The sequence below is a fragment of the Saimiri boliviensis genome, chromosome 11 (genome assembly GCF_048565385.1).
Source record: "Saimiri boliviensis isolate mSaiBol1 chromosome 11, mSaiBol1.pri, whole genome shotgun sequence".
In the NCBI taxonomy this organism is placed as follows: Eukaryota; Metazoa; Chordata; class Mammalia; order Primates; family Cebidae; genus Saimiri; species Saimiri boliviensis.
Window position 1 is genome coordinate 81731009 of NC_133459.1, and position 16927 is coordinate 81747935.

Below are 16927 nucleotides of genomic sequence, written 5' to 3' on the forward strand. Positions count from 1 at the left end.
CTGTGCAAATTGTGAATTTTTAAAAAAGTTTTTAAAATCTTTTCCTCAAATGTATTTAGTATCCCCATTTAATCTTTACAGAAGACCATAATCGAAGTAGTGGAAAGACATTTTACTTTCAGGATCAAAGGAGAAAACTGTTTAAGATTTAACAGTTCTCTCATTCTAAAAGAGATATGTTTCTTTCCAACCTCTCAGAAAGTTTTGATGGTCAGCTATTTTAAACAAAATAAACTTGGGAATTAATAAAGGAAAGCAATTAAAAGTAAGTCTGAGATTTATCTGTAACTTCAGGAGAAAATAATTTTTACAAAATGGATAGAAAAAGATAAGGTTTTAAAAAACAAGGAACTGAAAAAGGAAGACTAAAGTTTTATAACCTTAGAAGCCAAGATTTTGGTAATTATCCCAGAAACTTCTTAAGTATTTCGTTGACCTGCATACTTCCTTGAATGCAAATGTTGAGGTTAATAGCTAACCTACTGCTTACTGCTTCTTCTAGCAGTATTATATTTTAGGAACCTAATGGCATCTAAGGATTCCACCATGCAATAACAGTGGGTATTTATTTTTCTCAGTGTTTGGAAACTGTCAGGAATTTTTTTTTCCTTTTTCTTATTTTTTTTTTCTCTCTCTCAATAATAGGTTGAAGCTCCATTCATACCAAAGTTTAGAGGCTCTGGAGATACCAGCAACTTTGATGACTATGAAGAAGAAGATATCCGTGTCTCTATAACAGAAAAATGTGGAAGAGAATTTGATGAATTTTAAAGAGGAACAAGATGACATCCGAGCTCACACTCAGTGTTTGCACTCTGTTGAGAGATAAGGTAGAGCTGAGACCGTCCTTGCTGAAGCAGTTACCTAGTTCCTTCATTCCAACTGAGTGAGGTCTTTATTGCCATCATCCCGTGTGTGCATTCTGCATCCACCTATGTAACAAGGCACCGCTAAGCAAGCATTGTCTGTGCCATAACACAGTACTAGACCACTTTCTAACTTCCCTTTGGGTTGTCTTTCTCCTCTCCTACATCCATTTCTTCCTTTTCCAGTTTCATTGTTTTCTCTAAACAGTGCTCCATTTTATTTTGTTGGTGTTTCAGATGGGCAGTGTTATGGCTACGTGATATTTGAAGGGAAGGATAAGTGTTGCTTTTAGTAGTTCTTGCCAATATTGTTGTTGGTCAATGGCTTGAAGATAAACTTTCTAATAATTGTTTTTACTTTGAGTAGCTCAGACTCGGTTTTGCCAAAACTCTTGATAATTTTTGAAGACTGTCTTATCACCAAGGAGATTTATACAAATTAAGACTAACTTTCTTGGAATTTTCTGGCAATAAATTTTGGCAGACTAATATGTACAGCTAGACCCAGAAATTTGGATTGCTATAAATCAGAGGTTCTAGTTCCCTTTCCCTCCTTTTATATCCTCCTCCCCTTGAGTAATGAAGTGACCAGCCTTTGTAGTGTGACAAATGTGTCTCATTCAGCAGGAAAAACTAATGATATGGATCATCACTCAGATTCTCTCACTCGGTACCAGCATTTTTGTAGGGATTAGAGAAGAGTTTAAGTTTTCTAAACCTTAACTGTTCCTTAAGAATTTTAGCCAGTATTTTAATAGAACATGATTAATGAAAGTCTTAAAGTTTCTTCAATAGTTCTCATCATAAACTTTTTAAAGGAAAATAAGCAAACTAAAAAGAACATTGGTTTGGATAAATACTTATACTTTTCAAAGTCAAAAAAATGCTTGATTATTGAAACAACATAGAGGTACTTATATTTAAATGAGGGTTAACTGTTTTGTCTTGTAACTGTTAAAAATGAAAGAAGTTGTTTCCAGCTAATGATTCTGGTGTACTATATTTGTGAGCCTATAGTAGGGGCACTGCTGCAACTTCTGCTTTCATCCCGTGCCTCATCAATGAGGAAAGGGAACAAAGTGTATCAAACTGCCACAATTGCATTTTCATTTTGAGGTATGATATTTTCAGATAGTTCATCATTTCTAACCTCTTTTCTCTCAGTAAACAGAATGTCTAAACGATTGTGCAGATACAATTTTAGTATTTGAGAGGTTAGTTCTTTTCCTACACCTTTTTTGCCAACTGACTCAACAACATTGCTGTCAGGTGGAAATTTCAAGCACTTTTGCACATTTATTTTAGTGTTTGTTGAGAATCCGTGGCTTAACTCAGTTGTTTTGCTTTTTCTTTGCTTTTAATTTTCCCCATCTGATTTTATCTCTGTTTTAGTGACCTACCTTAAAACTACACACAAGAAGAGTTAAACTAGGTTCATTTTTATGATCAATTTACATGCATATAAAGTGAGTTGTTTTTAATCAAACTGATCTTAATGTATATAACCATTCTATTTGCTTTATTATCGGTGCAGGTAGGTCACTCACATCACTTCTTTTCATCCGTACCACACCCTTGTAAAATCTTTGAAGACTTAAAAAAAATCCTGTCTGAGATGTTCTTTTACCAATCTATATGTCTTTTGGTTATCAAGTGTTTCTGCATGGTAATGTCACGTAAAGGCCAATATTGATTTCACTGGTCCATCTATATTTAAAACGTGCAATTTAAAATACTCTGCTCTAGCAAGTTTTATGTGACAAAAGCATATCGTCATGTTAATAAATTTAAAACATCATTTGTATAAAATATTTTAATTTTCTTGTATTTCATTTAGACCCAAGAACATGCTGACCAATGTATTCTATATGTAAACTACAAATTCTATGGTAGCTTTGTTGTATATTATTGTAAAATTATTTTAATAAGTCATGGGGATGACAATTTGATTATTACAATTTAGTTTTCAGTAATCAAAAAGATTTCTATGAATTCTAAAAAATATTTTTTTCTATGAAATTACTAGTGCCCAATGATAGAATCTACCTTAGGTAGATGACCCCTAGACATACATTGCTTTTGAGGGCTATTCAGCCATTCCATCTTAAGGCCACTCTATTTAAAGGCCATGAGCAAGCTTGTCATGAGCAAATAAGTCAAAGGAGTCCATTTCTAACCAATCAAGTACACTAAATTTGAATATTTTTAAAGTATGTAAAATTCCCAATTTCAGCCACAATTTAGCCAAGAACGGGTTAAAACTTGAATAAGAAATAAGTAGCATAAATCAGTATTTAACCTCAAATTACATTATTTAAAACAGAAGATATTATATTATGCTCAGTAAATAATTAAGAGATGGCATTGTATAAGAAGGAGCCCTAGACTGAAAGTCAAGACATCTGAGTTTCAGGCTGGAAAATAGTATGATCTCAGCCTCAGTTCTCTTATCTGTAAAATGGAAGAATTGGATTAGGCAGTTTGTAAGATTCCTCCTGACTTTCACAGTTGTTGACAAGATTGCCTTTTTATCTGGTATTTTGAAAGGATATATTGCTTTGAAGGAAGTCTCAGTAAGGTGATATATTTTAGGGCATCTTCCTTCTTATCTCTGACAGTGTTCTTAAAATACTTTGAATATCATAAGAACCTTGGTGTCTGTCCTAATTCCTTTCTCATTCACTGATGCTGAATACCCAGTTGCATCAAACTGTCAACCTACCAAAAAAGATATTGTGGCTTATGGGTATTGCTGTCTCATTCTTGGTATATTCTTGTATTGACTGCCCATTGGCCTGAAAATACTCATTGTAAGCCTGAAAAAAAAATTTTCTTTCCCACTGTTTTTTCTGCTTGTTGTAAGAATCAAATGAAATAATGTATGTGAAAGCACCTTGTAAACTGTAACCTATCAATGTAAAATGTTAAGGTGTGTTGTTATTTCATTAATTACTTCTTTGTTTAGAATGGAATTTCCTATGCCCTACTGTAGCTAGGAAATGCTGAAAACAACTGTGTTTTTTAATTAATCAATAACTGCAAAATTAAAGTCTCTTCAACAGATAAGACAATTGATTGAGTCTTGAATTCTGCTTGATGCCCTTATCTTTGGATTTATTTTCCGCTGATAGAAGAGATGCTTATAGATTCCTAGTCTTTGTGTATTTGGGTTGGTTTCTGGGCGGTGGGAGCAGAGCAAATGGGTGAGGAATATACCCACCAGTTTACTCACACTAGATGTTTACTAAGAAACTGCTAGATACATTTCATAGTTTCTCAAAAGTATTTCTACTTCCTTCTCATTTCTCATATTGGTTCAGATTACTCCTAACACAGTGTTCTAAATATTCATATTTAAAGGATTTGATACTTCAAAAGCTGTCATCCTTATACTGTAACAATGAACTATTAATTTCTAATTTTTTCTTCGGGAGTGTTTTTGAGCTACACATTACCTCTTTTCATTTTAGCCAAGTTAGTGTGTATTTTCATAGTTGTCCTTTACCTCAAGAAATAATCATTTCTTTAGATAATTTTAATGGCTTGCCATTTTGTATGATTGTTCTTACAAACATTTATATTTATGTATTTTATAACGTGGAGCTTATTATTTTTATACCAGTGCTCACTTCATTTTATCATTATCAGGGTTTAATATAAATTGTAATTTTCTCATTTCCTTGTAAAACTCATTACAAAAATCTAGGTATGTCTTCACTGCAGAACTATCATCATTTGAAATCTATTTAACTGTGAATTTTTTTCTCTTGCGCACAAATACTGGATATGAAGTTAGGTACTTATTTTCATTTAAACTTTTTTGAAGATTTTCCATATGCTTCTTTAATAGCCTTTATACATGGTGTTATGGCCTGGATTGTGAGCTGTGAACAAAATTCATACTGATATTTAACCACTAATACCTTAGCATATGATTATTTTAGGAGATAAGGCCTTTAAAGAGTTAATTAAAGTAAAATGAGGTCATATGGGTAAGACTTCATCCAAGATGATTGATGTCCTCATAAAAAGCACACAGACAAAGGGAGGACCACATGAAGACATAGGGAGAAGATGACCATCTATAGGACAAGGACAGAGGCTTCAGAAGAAGCTGACTCTACCAACATCTTGATTTGGGACTTCTAGACTCCAGAATTTTGAAAAAATAAATTTCAGTTGTTTAAGCTGCCCAGTCTGTGATACTTCATCTTGGTAGTCATAACAAACTATTAATAATATACCTGCTGAGCTAAGTATTCTTGTGGTAAAAGGCTTGTATTGATTTCTCTTCATATGCTTTATACTTGGGCAAAACTGTATTTACCACAGGCCAAAAAAAAAAAAGTCAGTGTGGTCACAAACCTCAATGCACCTGCTATCTTGTTTCTGTTCTTCTTGGAATACAAGCAGGAAACAGTAGCCACTAAGATGCTAAGAGTAAGGGAAAGCATGGGTAACTCAAACCACTACTAACTCCTGGTCAGACTTACCCGTAGAAGGATAGCTCTCCTCTCGAAGCAGTCGTAATGTAACATAAAATTAAGCACACCAGATTCCTTGAGTTTATGGTCTCTGCCCATCATTTAGTGGTGATACGAACAATGAAATAGCCAAAAGGAAAGCCGGAGTGCAAATGAAGGGTTAATGACAGTACCCCAGCTGGTTCGTCCTCTCCTGATTATTCAGGGGTTAGTAGTGCTCACAGCAAATGATGGCCTTAATGTATTTAGTTTTCTGTTGATGCTCTAACAAGTCTTCACAAACCTAGCAGCTTAAAACAACATAAATTTATTTTCTTACAGTTCAGGAGGTCTAGCAGCCACAGTGAGCCACACTGGGTTAAAATTGGGGTATTGGCAAGATGCGTTTCCTTCTGGAGGCTCCAGGGAAGAAGCCATTTCCAGCTTCCACCTTCTGAGGCCACCTGCTTTCCTTGACTCATGATGCCGTTCCTCCATCTTCAAAGCCAGCAACGTTAGACCAAGTCCTTCTCATGCTGCATCACTCTCACTTTTTCTTCTGCCTCGCTGTTTCACTCTTAAGGACCCTCGTGATTATATTAGGCTCACCTGAGTAATCCAAGCTAATCTCCCTATTTTATTTATTTATTATTTTTTAAAATTTATTTTTATTTCAATAGGTGTTGGGGGAACAGGTGGTGTTTGGTTACATGAATAAGTTTTTTAGTGGTGATTTCTGAGATTTTGATACACCCATTACCCAAGCAGGGTACACTGTACTCATTGTGTCATCTTTTATCCCTCACCCCTCTCCCACCCTTTCCCCTGAGTCCCCAAAGTCTATTGTATCACTCTTATGCCTTTGCGTCCTCATAGCTTAGCTCCTGATTATGAATGAGAACATATGATGTTTGGTTTTCTATTCCTGAGTTACTTCACTTACAGTAATAGTCTCCAATCCCATCCAGGTTGCTGCAAATGCCATTAATTCATTCCTTTTTATGGTTGAGCAGTATTCCATGGTATATGGAAATCGAATTTTCTTTAACTACTCATTGACTGATGAGCATTTGTGCTGGTTCTATATTTTTGGAATTGTGAACTGTGCTGCTGTAAACATGCTTGTGCAAGTATCTTTTTCATGTAACAACTTCTTTTCCTCTGGGTGTATACCCAGGAATGGGATTGCTGGATCAAATGGTAGACCTACTTTCAGTTCTTTAAGGAATCTCCACACTGTTTTTCATAGTGGTTGTACTAGTTTACATTCCCACCAACAATGTAAAAGTGTTCCCTTTCACCACATCCACGCCCACATCTATATACTTTTTTATTTTATGATTATGGCCATTCTTGCAGGAGTGAGGTGGTATTGCGTTGTGGTTTTGATTTGATTTGCATTTCTCTGATAATTAATAATGTAGGGCATTTTTCCATATGCTCATTGGCCACTTGTATTTATTCTTTTGAGAATTGTCTATTCATGTCCTTAGCCTACTTTTTTGTGGGATTTTTTTTTTTTTTTTTTTTTTTTGAGACAGAATCTCGCTCCATCTTTCAGGCTGGAGTATAGTGGCATGATCTCGGCTCACTGCAACTCCGCCTCCTAGATTCAACTGATTTTTCTGCCTCGGCCTCCCAAGTAGCTGGGATTACAAGCATGTGCCAGCATGCCCAGCTAATTTTTCGTATTTTTAGTAGAGATGGGGTTTCACCATATTGGCCAGCCTGGTCTTGAACTCCTGACCTCAAGTGATCCACCCACCTCAGCCTCCCAAAGTGCTGGGATTAGAGGCATCAACCATCATGTGTGGCTGGAATTGTTTGTTTTTTACTTGCTGATTTTAGTTCTTTGTAGATTCTGGATATTAGTACTTTGTGGAATGTATAGATTGTGAAGACTTTCTCCCACTCTGTGGGTTGTGTGTTAACTCTGCTGATTATTTCTTTTGCTGTGCAGAAGATTTTTAGTTTAATTAAGTCCCAATTATTTATCTTTGTTTTGTTGCATTTGCTTTTGGGTCCTTGGTCATGAAGTCTTTGCCTATGCCAATGTCTAGAAGAGTTTTTCCAGTGTTATCTTCTGGAATCTTTATGGTTTCAGGTCTTAGATGTAAGTCTTTGATCCATCTTGATTGATTTTTATGTAAGGTGAGAGATGAGGATCCAGTTTCATTCTTCTACAGGTGACCAACCAATTATCCCAGCACTATTTGTTAAATAGGGTGTCCTTTCTCTCACTTTTTACTTTTGTTTGCTTTGTCGAAGATCAGTTGGTTGTAAATGTTTGGCTTTATTTCTGGGTTCTCTATTCTTTTCCATTGGTCTATGTGCTTATTTTTATAGCAGTACCATGTTGGTACTGGCTTTATAAACTTGTTAATAATAATATGACCGGTACTTATTTTTGTTATCTGAAGTATATTTGTTTTGCTCTCTATTCATCGTCACCTCTGTAACAAAATTTTTCTATTAATACATTTTCTCAGTTGAAATACTCAGAATGGTTTTTATTTTCCTGACTGGACAACCAATTGGCATTTCCATTATTACCACAACACTCCTACATTATACTGAATAATCCTAGCCATCACTGTTAGAGAAGAAACAACAATGGTAAAATGAAGACCATTCCAAATAAAAGAGAACATTTTCTACCAATTGCTTCTCATTAAGGAATTCCAAAATCGTATTTCAGGAAAAAGGAAAATGGTCCCACAAAGAAGAAACAGCCTCAGGGAAATCTGAAAGAAAGAAAAAAAGAGAGAAAAACAAAACCCCAAATAAACATCTTTAGAAATAAGAAGTTAGCTACAGAATCGCTTCTAAAACTTAGAAGAGAATCCTGGTTAAAAATTTAAAAACATAAACCCATCCTTCCCTCTTTCCACTATTCCTCCCCAAACACACTGATAGGATAGAGCATGTTTTGAAATATCTTCAGTAACATATATTGCACTCAGAACAAGATAAACATCTCCACACACCAGACACAGAATGGAAATAGACGGTGTTAAGTGGTACCTGTGCCTGAAGCCACAGACACTAAAATATAGAAAAGGCTCTTATTATAGTGAGGTAATTACAGCAAACGCAAAAGAAAAAGATAAAGAGATTTTTAAAAATTCAGAGATGGTAATGGATGTTGAGAACAAAGACGATCTACAATTAGTATAAGAAGCTAATGAACAAAATAGAAAAATTATTCAAATGTATCATACAGAAAGTTTATATCCAAAATGAAGGAAGAACTAAATTTACATTCTGAAAGAACACCTGTTTTTCAGGAAAAACTGACATACAGCTTTCAACACCAAGCCATATTCTGGTGAAGGTTTTCAGTTTTAACAACTAAATTATTATGCATAAAAGTCAAGCAACCACCAAGGCTGGGGATGGGGTGGAGAGGGAACCAGGTTGGCCTCATAAGTTGCCACAATAATATTCCATGCCAAAAGATGATTATATATACCTATAAAGTTCTAGGGAAAAGGAAGTATGAGCCAAGAGTATTATTCCCAATCAAATTGCATTTAATTTAAAGGCACAAGGCAGACACATTTAAATATCAAAAAGAAAAAAAAATAAAAAACCAAATGAAGAACTTAGTAATAGAGAAGCAGTAATGTAAAGCTCATGGTAAACACTGAATCTGTCTTAATGTAGTTCTAATTATAAGCAACTATGATGACTACAATCATAGAAATGAATGTAAATGTTTTAAACCTTGGCAAACTTAGAATAATAAAAGTAACAAATTTGGACGTAAGAGAAAGAAAGAAACTTCTAACTTCCATACATTTTTATAGCAGGACGTCAACTAATGGAGTCTAAAATTAGTACATGAAGTTGGTTAAATAAGATAATGACTCTAACCTCTTCATTTTTTCTTTATGATTTTGTAATTTTTTTGTGGGGAAGGAACATACATAAGCAGTTTTCATTTCCATTTTCACTTCAACTTCTTGTATTAAATTTAATTACATTTATTTTTATTTCATGTTCTAGTGAATTAGATTTGTAATATAGGCAAAATTAAACTGAATACTTTATATTAAAAAACATAATACAATTTTACAAAATTAAAGCTATCTAGTTATGTACCTTTGTATCTCTCTACCCTTCTGTCTCCGTGTGTGCACAGAGAATAGTGTAATAATATTATTGATGGTATGAGATTTGAGGTTAGTTCCTAATTTTTCCCTTATACTTTGTTGAATTATTTGCATTCTTTGAAATGTTAAAATAATCAGATAAAATAAAGGTGCCCAATAATGGAGCATTGATTTCTGTATTCATTAAAAAGAAATCATCAATCTGGTAAGAGTCCTACTCTTAATAGTTAAGATGTTTTCACCAAGGTTCAGTCTTAAGAAACCTTGATCCTTTAGGTTCTTTTTTTGTTGTTTTGTTTTGTTTTGTTTTGTTTTGTTTTGTTTTGTTTTTGTTTTTGTTTTTGTTTTGTTTTGTTTTGTTTTTTGTTTTTCTGAGACTGAATCTCGCTCTGTCTCTTAGGCTGGAATGCAGTGGCACAATCTACGCTCACTGCAACCTCCTCCTCCCAGGATCAAACAATTCTCCTGCCTCAGCCTCCTGAGTAGCTGGGATTACAGATATGTACCACCGCGCCCGACTAATTTTTTTGTATTTTTGTTAGAGATGGGGTTTTGCCATGTTGGCCAGGCTGGTTTCACACTCCTGATCTCGGGTGATCCACCCTCCTCGGCCTCCCTAAGTGCTAGGATTGCAGGTGTGAGCCACTGCGCCTGGCCTGATTCTTTAATTTCAAGGTGGAATATGTGATACTATATCATCAATATGCTTTTGTGCAAGCCACCAGATATCACTAAAATGGCTTCTGTAGCATTACTATTGCCATGAAGAAATGTTTCGTCTCATTCTTCATTTCTCAAACTCATGAGAACCCTTTCTTTTAACAGCCAGACCACTGCCATGTGAGGGGGAAAAAAAAACCCTCTTATCTTCACTTCCAATTTCTTCACCACAATATGCCAAAAACACGTAATCAACACAACCAACTTGTTATTAAAGTTTCTATCCATTTTTTAATAGTGAGTCAAAGTTAGGAAGTACGTGGCTGAGTTAGACTGTTTTCTGTGAATAAATCATGTGGTTAATTGGTATCTAGAAAAAGCCTCTTATTCAAGTAGCAATGACCTTCTTTGTCATTTACTTGTCTGTTGATAACCTTATTCCTGTTTATACCATGGTTCTGAAAATAATCACTAACCAAACACAAGTTTTCTTACATGTGATAAAGAAAAAGCTGCTGAGTGTTTTTCCTTCATATGTCACCAACTCCTAAAATCCAATTCAGAATCTACTCATCAGCCATCTTTCCTAGCTTTAAGGTAACAATACATTGCTCTAGATCAGATGCCACGGATACGCTTTTTCCTAATTTTGCTTTCTCTCCATACATATCACTTGTCAGTTACTTGGGACTGGTTTTATAGATTTCCTTATACTGGAGTGTCCAGTACTGATTTTTGCTAAGAAGTTAGACTTTGAATCCTGCTTTTGTACTTCTGGAATTGATAGTGATCAACATCCGCTCCCTAGCAAGTGGCAGACTACACAATGAAAAGTCATTTTTGCAAAAATAGAACAGCAGCTGACTCTCATAACCAGGAAGGCCAACGGTAGACTTCTGTCCAATAAGCTCTAAAAGATCAGAAGATACCATCAGAACTCTGCTTCTCTCTGCCTCTGGGCCCTGCTTTCCTCAGAATTGACTTTATCCTCAATAAGCACTCTCTTCATAGGGCAGAAAATGAACCACCAGCCACTCGTACTTTCAAAAGAGTTTTAGACCCAGTTAAAGGAGAAGGAAGTCTCCTGCACTATATCAAGTCCCAAAAGGGACTCTGGTTGTCCAACCTGGGTCAGAGCCTACTTTGGTAGCTGGACAAGGTGAAACACACGATTGATAGCCTCATCAGAATTATGTGCAATAGGAGAGGGTTAGCCCTCCAGAGAAAGATGTGCTGCTCAGACAAGGAAAGAGCTGATGTTTACTAAAATTTCTTCTTCATCTTTAAAAATAAAACCCAACAATTTTGTACAGAAAATAATTATTTTAAAATAAAATAATAAATAAGTAAAATAATTATTCCCTACTGTTTTAGGAAAAATTATGGGTTGACAAGAATGATAAATGTAAAATTTCACTGATACCATATACCACTTAAGAAATTATCCTAATAAACAGCATCATGGATGAGAAGCAAATGATTGCCCAATCCTACAAAATCTTGCTGTCAAAGATTTATGGTTTTTCCTCCTCCTCCCACTTTTATTTTTCTACCACTTATGAGAAATCATGAAACTCAAAAATTTATTTTTCCTAATACATAATTCAAAATTAATATTCTCAATAGAATCAGCTTCACTATTTAGGTTTAACAATTATTTTGAGTTAAAGTATTAATTTCATTATACTCATTGCCACTTTTATCTTTTAATAAAAATTTTGAAGACTTTTTAACAATAAAATAAAACATTTAACAATAACATGTAATTAATGTTAAATGTTATTCAGAACAAACTATATACCCTGTTAAGTGAATGTTATTTTTGGAAAAATGATGAAGTACTTCTGGGACATTATGGTAGTTCTAAACTTGTTCACAGATTCTTTGACATTTAAAAAAAATTATTTATTTTAATTTATTTATTCCTCCTACCAAGAAGTAGAGACATTCCTCCTATTTCCCTCCCTTTGAACATGTGCTTACATTGTTGACTTACTTCTAACCCGTATAGTGCAGGAGAAGCAACAGCATGTGACTTCTAAAGCTGGATCACAAAAGAACAATACAGCTTCAACCTTGTTTACTGATACATTCTAATTTGAAAATCTGAGTCACCATGTAAGAAGTTCAACTATTGTGCTTGCATCAGCAGTACATATACTAAAACTGGAAGAAGTTCAACTGTCCTAAGTAGAATGCTGTGAGGAAGCCCAGGCCAAGTGTAGAAGCCGTACATAGGTATTCACATCAGTATCTTCATGTGAGGGCTGAACCAATGGCCAGCATATGTAAAGATTTCTCCACATGATACCAGCCCTATCCATTGAGTCACCTCAGCTGTTCAGGGCTCCCAGCTGAGCCTCAGGCATCCTGGAGCAAAGATAAGCCATTTCTGTTGTTACCTGTTTAAATTTGTGATCCATGAAATTTCTAAACATCAAAAATTGATTGTTTTAAGGGGCTAAATTTTGGAGTAATTTGCTAGTCGGCAATAGATAAGTGGGACAGATACGCCCAACTGTTAAGAATGTGAAGGGTAAAATTACAATAAAATTCTATTGTGTACACATCGGATGGGTAAAAACTGAACAGCCTAGTGATATAGCTATAGAGAGCAATCAAAAAAAGCTCTCAAACGCTGCGTTGGAAATGTAAATTGGTCAACCATTTTAAAAGGCAAACCTGACAAAATCTAGTATCAATAACATTGCCTAAGCACATGTCCTGTGACTACAGGTTTCACAGATAGGAATATAGCCTAGGAAAACTCATTTGTCTATTAGGAGATATGTATTTAAAATATTCTTTGCAAAATTATTTGTAGTAGCAAAAAGTTGGAAGCACTCTAAGTAGCCATGAAAGTGAAAGTGAATAAATAAGCAGAGGCAAATTTACATGATTGAATTCTATTCAGGTGAGAAAATAAATGAATTAGACCTACAAACATCAACATGGATAAACCTCAGAAGTATAATTCTGAATGGAAAACAGGTAATTACAGAAAATGTTCTACATATTATACAGTTTATATAAAGTTTAATTTTTTTATAAAATAAAACGATTATTACCATAATATGTAAGGATATACATATATGTAGCAGCATAGTGGTTAATTGCAAATATGAAGCCAAACTAACTGGGTTCAAATTATACACAAACACCAACTGTGTATCTGTTGAAGAGTTACTGAATCTCTATGGACTCTTCTTATCAGCAAAATGGACTAGCCTGACCAACATGGTAAAACCCCATCTCTACTAAAGATACAAATATTAGCTGGGCCTGGTGGTGGGCACCTGTAATCCCAGCTACTCAGGAGGTTCAAACAGGACAATCACTTGAACCCAGGAGGTGGAGGTTACTACGGTCAGCCGAGATTGCACCATTGCACTCCAGCGTGGGCAATGAGAGTGAAACTCCATCTCAAAAAAAAAAAAAAAATGGGAATAATAATAATACATATCTCATAGAATATGCAAGAATTTAGCATTTTAAAAAAATTTATTATACTTTAAGTTCTGGGGTACATGTGCAGATCTTGCAGGATTGTTACATAGGTATACACATGCCATGATGGTTTGCTGCCTCCATCTCCCCTTCACCTACGTTAGGTATTTCTCCTAATATTACCCCTCCCCAACCTTCCCACCCCCTGCTATCACTCCCCTAGCCTCCAACCCCCCAACAGACCCCACTGTGTGATGTTCCCCTCCCTGTGTCCATGTATTCTCATTTTTCAACACCTTCTTATGAGTGAGAACATGCAGTGTTTGGTTTTCTGTTGTGTCAATTTGCTGAGAATGACGGTTTCCAGATTCATCCATATCCCTGCAAAGGACACAAACTCATTGTTTTTGATGGGTGCATAGTATTCCGTGGTGTATATGTGCCACATTTTCCCTGTCCAATCTATCATCCAAGTCTTTGCTATTGTGAACAGTGCCATAATGAATATAAGTGTGCATATGTCTTCATAATAGAACGATTTATAATCCTTTGGGTATATACCCAGTAATAGGATTGCTGGGTCAAATGGTATTTCTAGATCCCTTGAGGAATTGCCACACTGTCTTCCACAATGGTTGCACTAATGTCCACTCCCACCAACAGTGTCAAAGTGTTCCTATTTCTCCACATCCATCCTCTCCAGCATCTGTTGTCTCCAGATTTTTTTTTTTTTTTTTTTTTTTTTGAGACGGAGTTTTGCTCTTGTTACCCAGGCTGGAGTGCAATGGCGCGATCTCGGCTCACCGCAACCTCCGCCTCCTGGGTTCAGACAATTCTCCTGCCTCAGCCTCCTGAGTAGCTGGGATTACAGGCACGCGCCACCATGTCCAGCTAATTTTTTGTATTTTTAGTAGAGACGGGGTTTCACCATGTTGACCAGGATGGTCTCGATCTCTTGACCTCATGATCCACCTGCCTCGGCCTCCCAAAATGCTGGGATTACAGACGTGAGCCACCACGCCTGGCCTCCAGATTTTTTTTAAGGACCACCATTTTAACTGGCATGAGGTAGTGTCTCAATGTGGTTTTGATTTGCATTTCTCTAATGACCAGTGATGATGAGCATTTCTTCATGTTTGTTGGCTGCATAAATGTCTTCTTTTGAAAAGTGTCTGTTCATATCCTTCACCCACTTTTTAATGGGGTTGTTTCTTTTCTTGTAAATTTGTTTTAGTTATTTTAGATTCTGGATGTTAGCCCTTTGTCAGATGGGTAGCTCACAAAAATTTTTTCCCATTCTGTTGATTGCCTGCCAGTTTACTCCAATGATTGATTCTTTTGCTGTGCAGAAGCTCTTAAGTTTAATTAGATCCCATTTGTCTATTTTGGCTTTTGTTGCCAATGCTTTTGGTGTTTTAGTCATGAAGTCCTTGCCTATGCTTATGTCCTGAATGGTATTGCCTAGGTTTTCTTCTAGGGTTTTTATGTTGTTAGGTCTTATGCTTAAATCTTTCATCCATCTGGAGTTAATTTTTGTATAAGGTGTAAGGAATGGGTCCAGTTTCAGCTTTCAGCACATAGCCAGTGTTCTCAACACCATTTATTAAAAAGGGAACCCTTTCGCCATTGCTTGTTTTTGTCAGGTTTGTCAAAGATCAGATGATGGTAGATGTGTGGCATTACTTCCAAGGCCTCTGTTCTGTTCCATTGGTCTATATCTCTGTTTTGGTACCAGAATAGAAGATAAACATTAATAATCCAAATAACAGAAATTAGAAGGTAGAAGGGGTAGTGAATGGAAGAATGCCTCTGTCTTACAAAATGAGAGCTCAGAGACATCACTGAAAGTTAATAGAACAGGAAAGAGAGATTTAAGTAGGTATAAAGTTACACAAAGGTATCCACAAAAGAACTAAAGATATTGTTGTTAACTATTAAAAATAATTAGGATGAAGAAGGAGAGGGAGACATGGGGATATAAGATAATAGCTAGAATTTTAAAATCAACAAATGGAAATATAAATGTAATTGAGTCATAAAGTTTTTTTCACATTTCACTCAGGGCAGAGAAAACATAGTTCCTTTACTTTACCCCTTATCAATCTGGCTTTTCTCCCAAGCCCCCACCATCTGGCTAAGGGAGGAAATAATTAGTGTTTATACTACTCATTTTCAAGCATAATCCAGTCTGATAAATCAAGCATTTCCTTAGAAAACAGTCTCTCAGAGAGCACCTCTTCCACCTAACTCTTCACCTGAGATGACATGCTTGCAGGTAGAGAGAGGGCAGGGTTTATCTGTATATCCTCATTATATTGGGAAAAAGGGGCCTTGCCTTGTGCTGGACTTTGGGAGTGATTGGCCAGCATCTGCAGCTCTTTGGCAGGAGGCCCATGTATGCCCTGCATTTTTCAGTTCCTTTGTTAAGCTCTTCCACCTGCCAGGCTCTATTCTAGGCACTGGTCTAAGTCATCATTCTTTCCCATAAGTTACCCCAGTCTGCTCAGGCCCCTTGAGGTTCCCTTCCTCTCAGCTTACAGCATGTTTTGTCCACACCAGACATTTGGCTGACCCCTGCAGTGATTCTCAGGCACAATGGCTCTGAACACATGAATGTACTGTCATCTGTTGTGAGATAGCAGTTGGTATTTAGTTACTAATAACTAAAACACCAAAGATCTTTATTGATTTATTGTGATTTAACATTAGAGCAGATTTAAGTAATTCCTCTAACAGCATTTTCATAGTTACTTGCATTCTATTATAACACACTTTCCTTCGTGGACAGAAAAAAAGAGTGGTAACTATGGCCCCACAAATACCCAGGGAAGTGTACCGCACATGAGATCACCATCATTGTGTGCGTGATGGTAGAAGTGTGTGGAATTGCTGACGTGTTTCCTTGAGACAGCGCCTGTATTATCACACTGCCTTATTCCTCACTGTCTGCATCCCACCAGGTAGCGTCAGCCTGGCAGGCAGGAGCTGGGTCTTAGGCCTCTTTGGATCAACCTGCAGTTTCTTCACATAATACACGTTGACTGAATGCCCAAATGTTGGGCTGAGAATACTCTGAACCCACTAGCCCAACAAGGTTGTAAGTGGGTGGGTAATATAAGCTGTTGATTCTGGTATGCAAACCTTAAAATTTTATTTTACTACTATATCATCAGTAGCGCAAGTGGAACAAGTATGGGCTTTAAAATATTGCATCTCACGAGAATGGTATCTTGGCCCTTTCATCTACTGGTTGTATAAAATTGAGCTAGTGACTTTGCCTCTCTGATCCTCACTCTCCTCATTTGTAAAATGGAGATTAAAAATGCTAATACAATTAAAATACATTTAAAATGAAAAAGCACCTAAAGCATGTCTT

At 36.1% G+C, this 16927-nt stretch overlaps 1 protein-coding gene and 1 long non-coding RNA gene across 10 annotated transcripts in view; one reads left to right on the forward strand and one right to left on the reverse strand.

The window, feature by feature from the left end:
* Positions 1-3937, forward strand: part of PRKACB (protein kinase cAMP-activated catalytic subunit beta) — a 136977-nt gene extending 133040 nt beyond the window's left edge. For all 8 annotated transcript variants that reach the window (XM_010347080.3, XM_074381083.1, XM_074381088.1 and 5 more), the window contains one exon: positions 646-3937. In XM_010347080.3, coding sequence (XP_010345382.1) covers positions 646-771 — 126 coding nt within the window. In that variant the 3' untranslated portion in view covers positions 772-3937. The remainder of the gene's footprint in view (positions 1-645) is intronic.
* Positions 3938-5157: 1220 nt separating this feature from the next.
* Positions 5158-16927, reverse strand: part of LOC141580287 (uncharacterized) — a 29314-nt gene continuing 17544 nt past the window's right edge. Inside the window, exon 3 of one of the 2 annotated variants that reach the window (XR_012512466.1) lies at positions 5158-8073. This is a non-coding gene — a long non-coding RNA (uncharacterized LOC141580287). Of the gene's footprint in view, positions 8074-13787; positions 15272-16927 lie in introns of those variants that run through there. The other variant, XR_012512465.1, reaches the window with a different exon arrangement.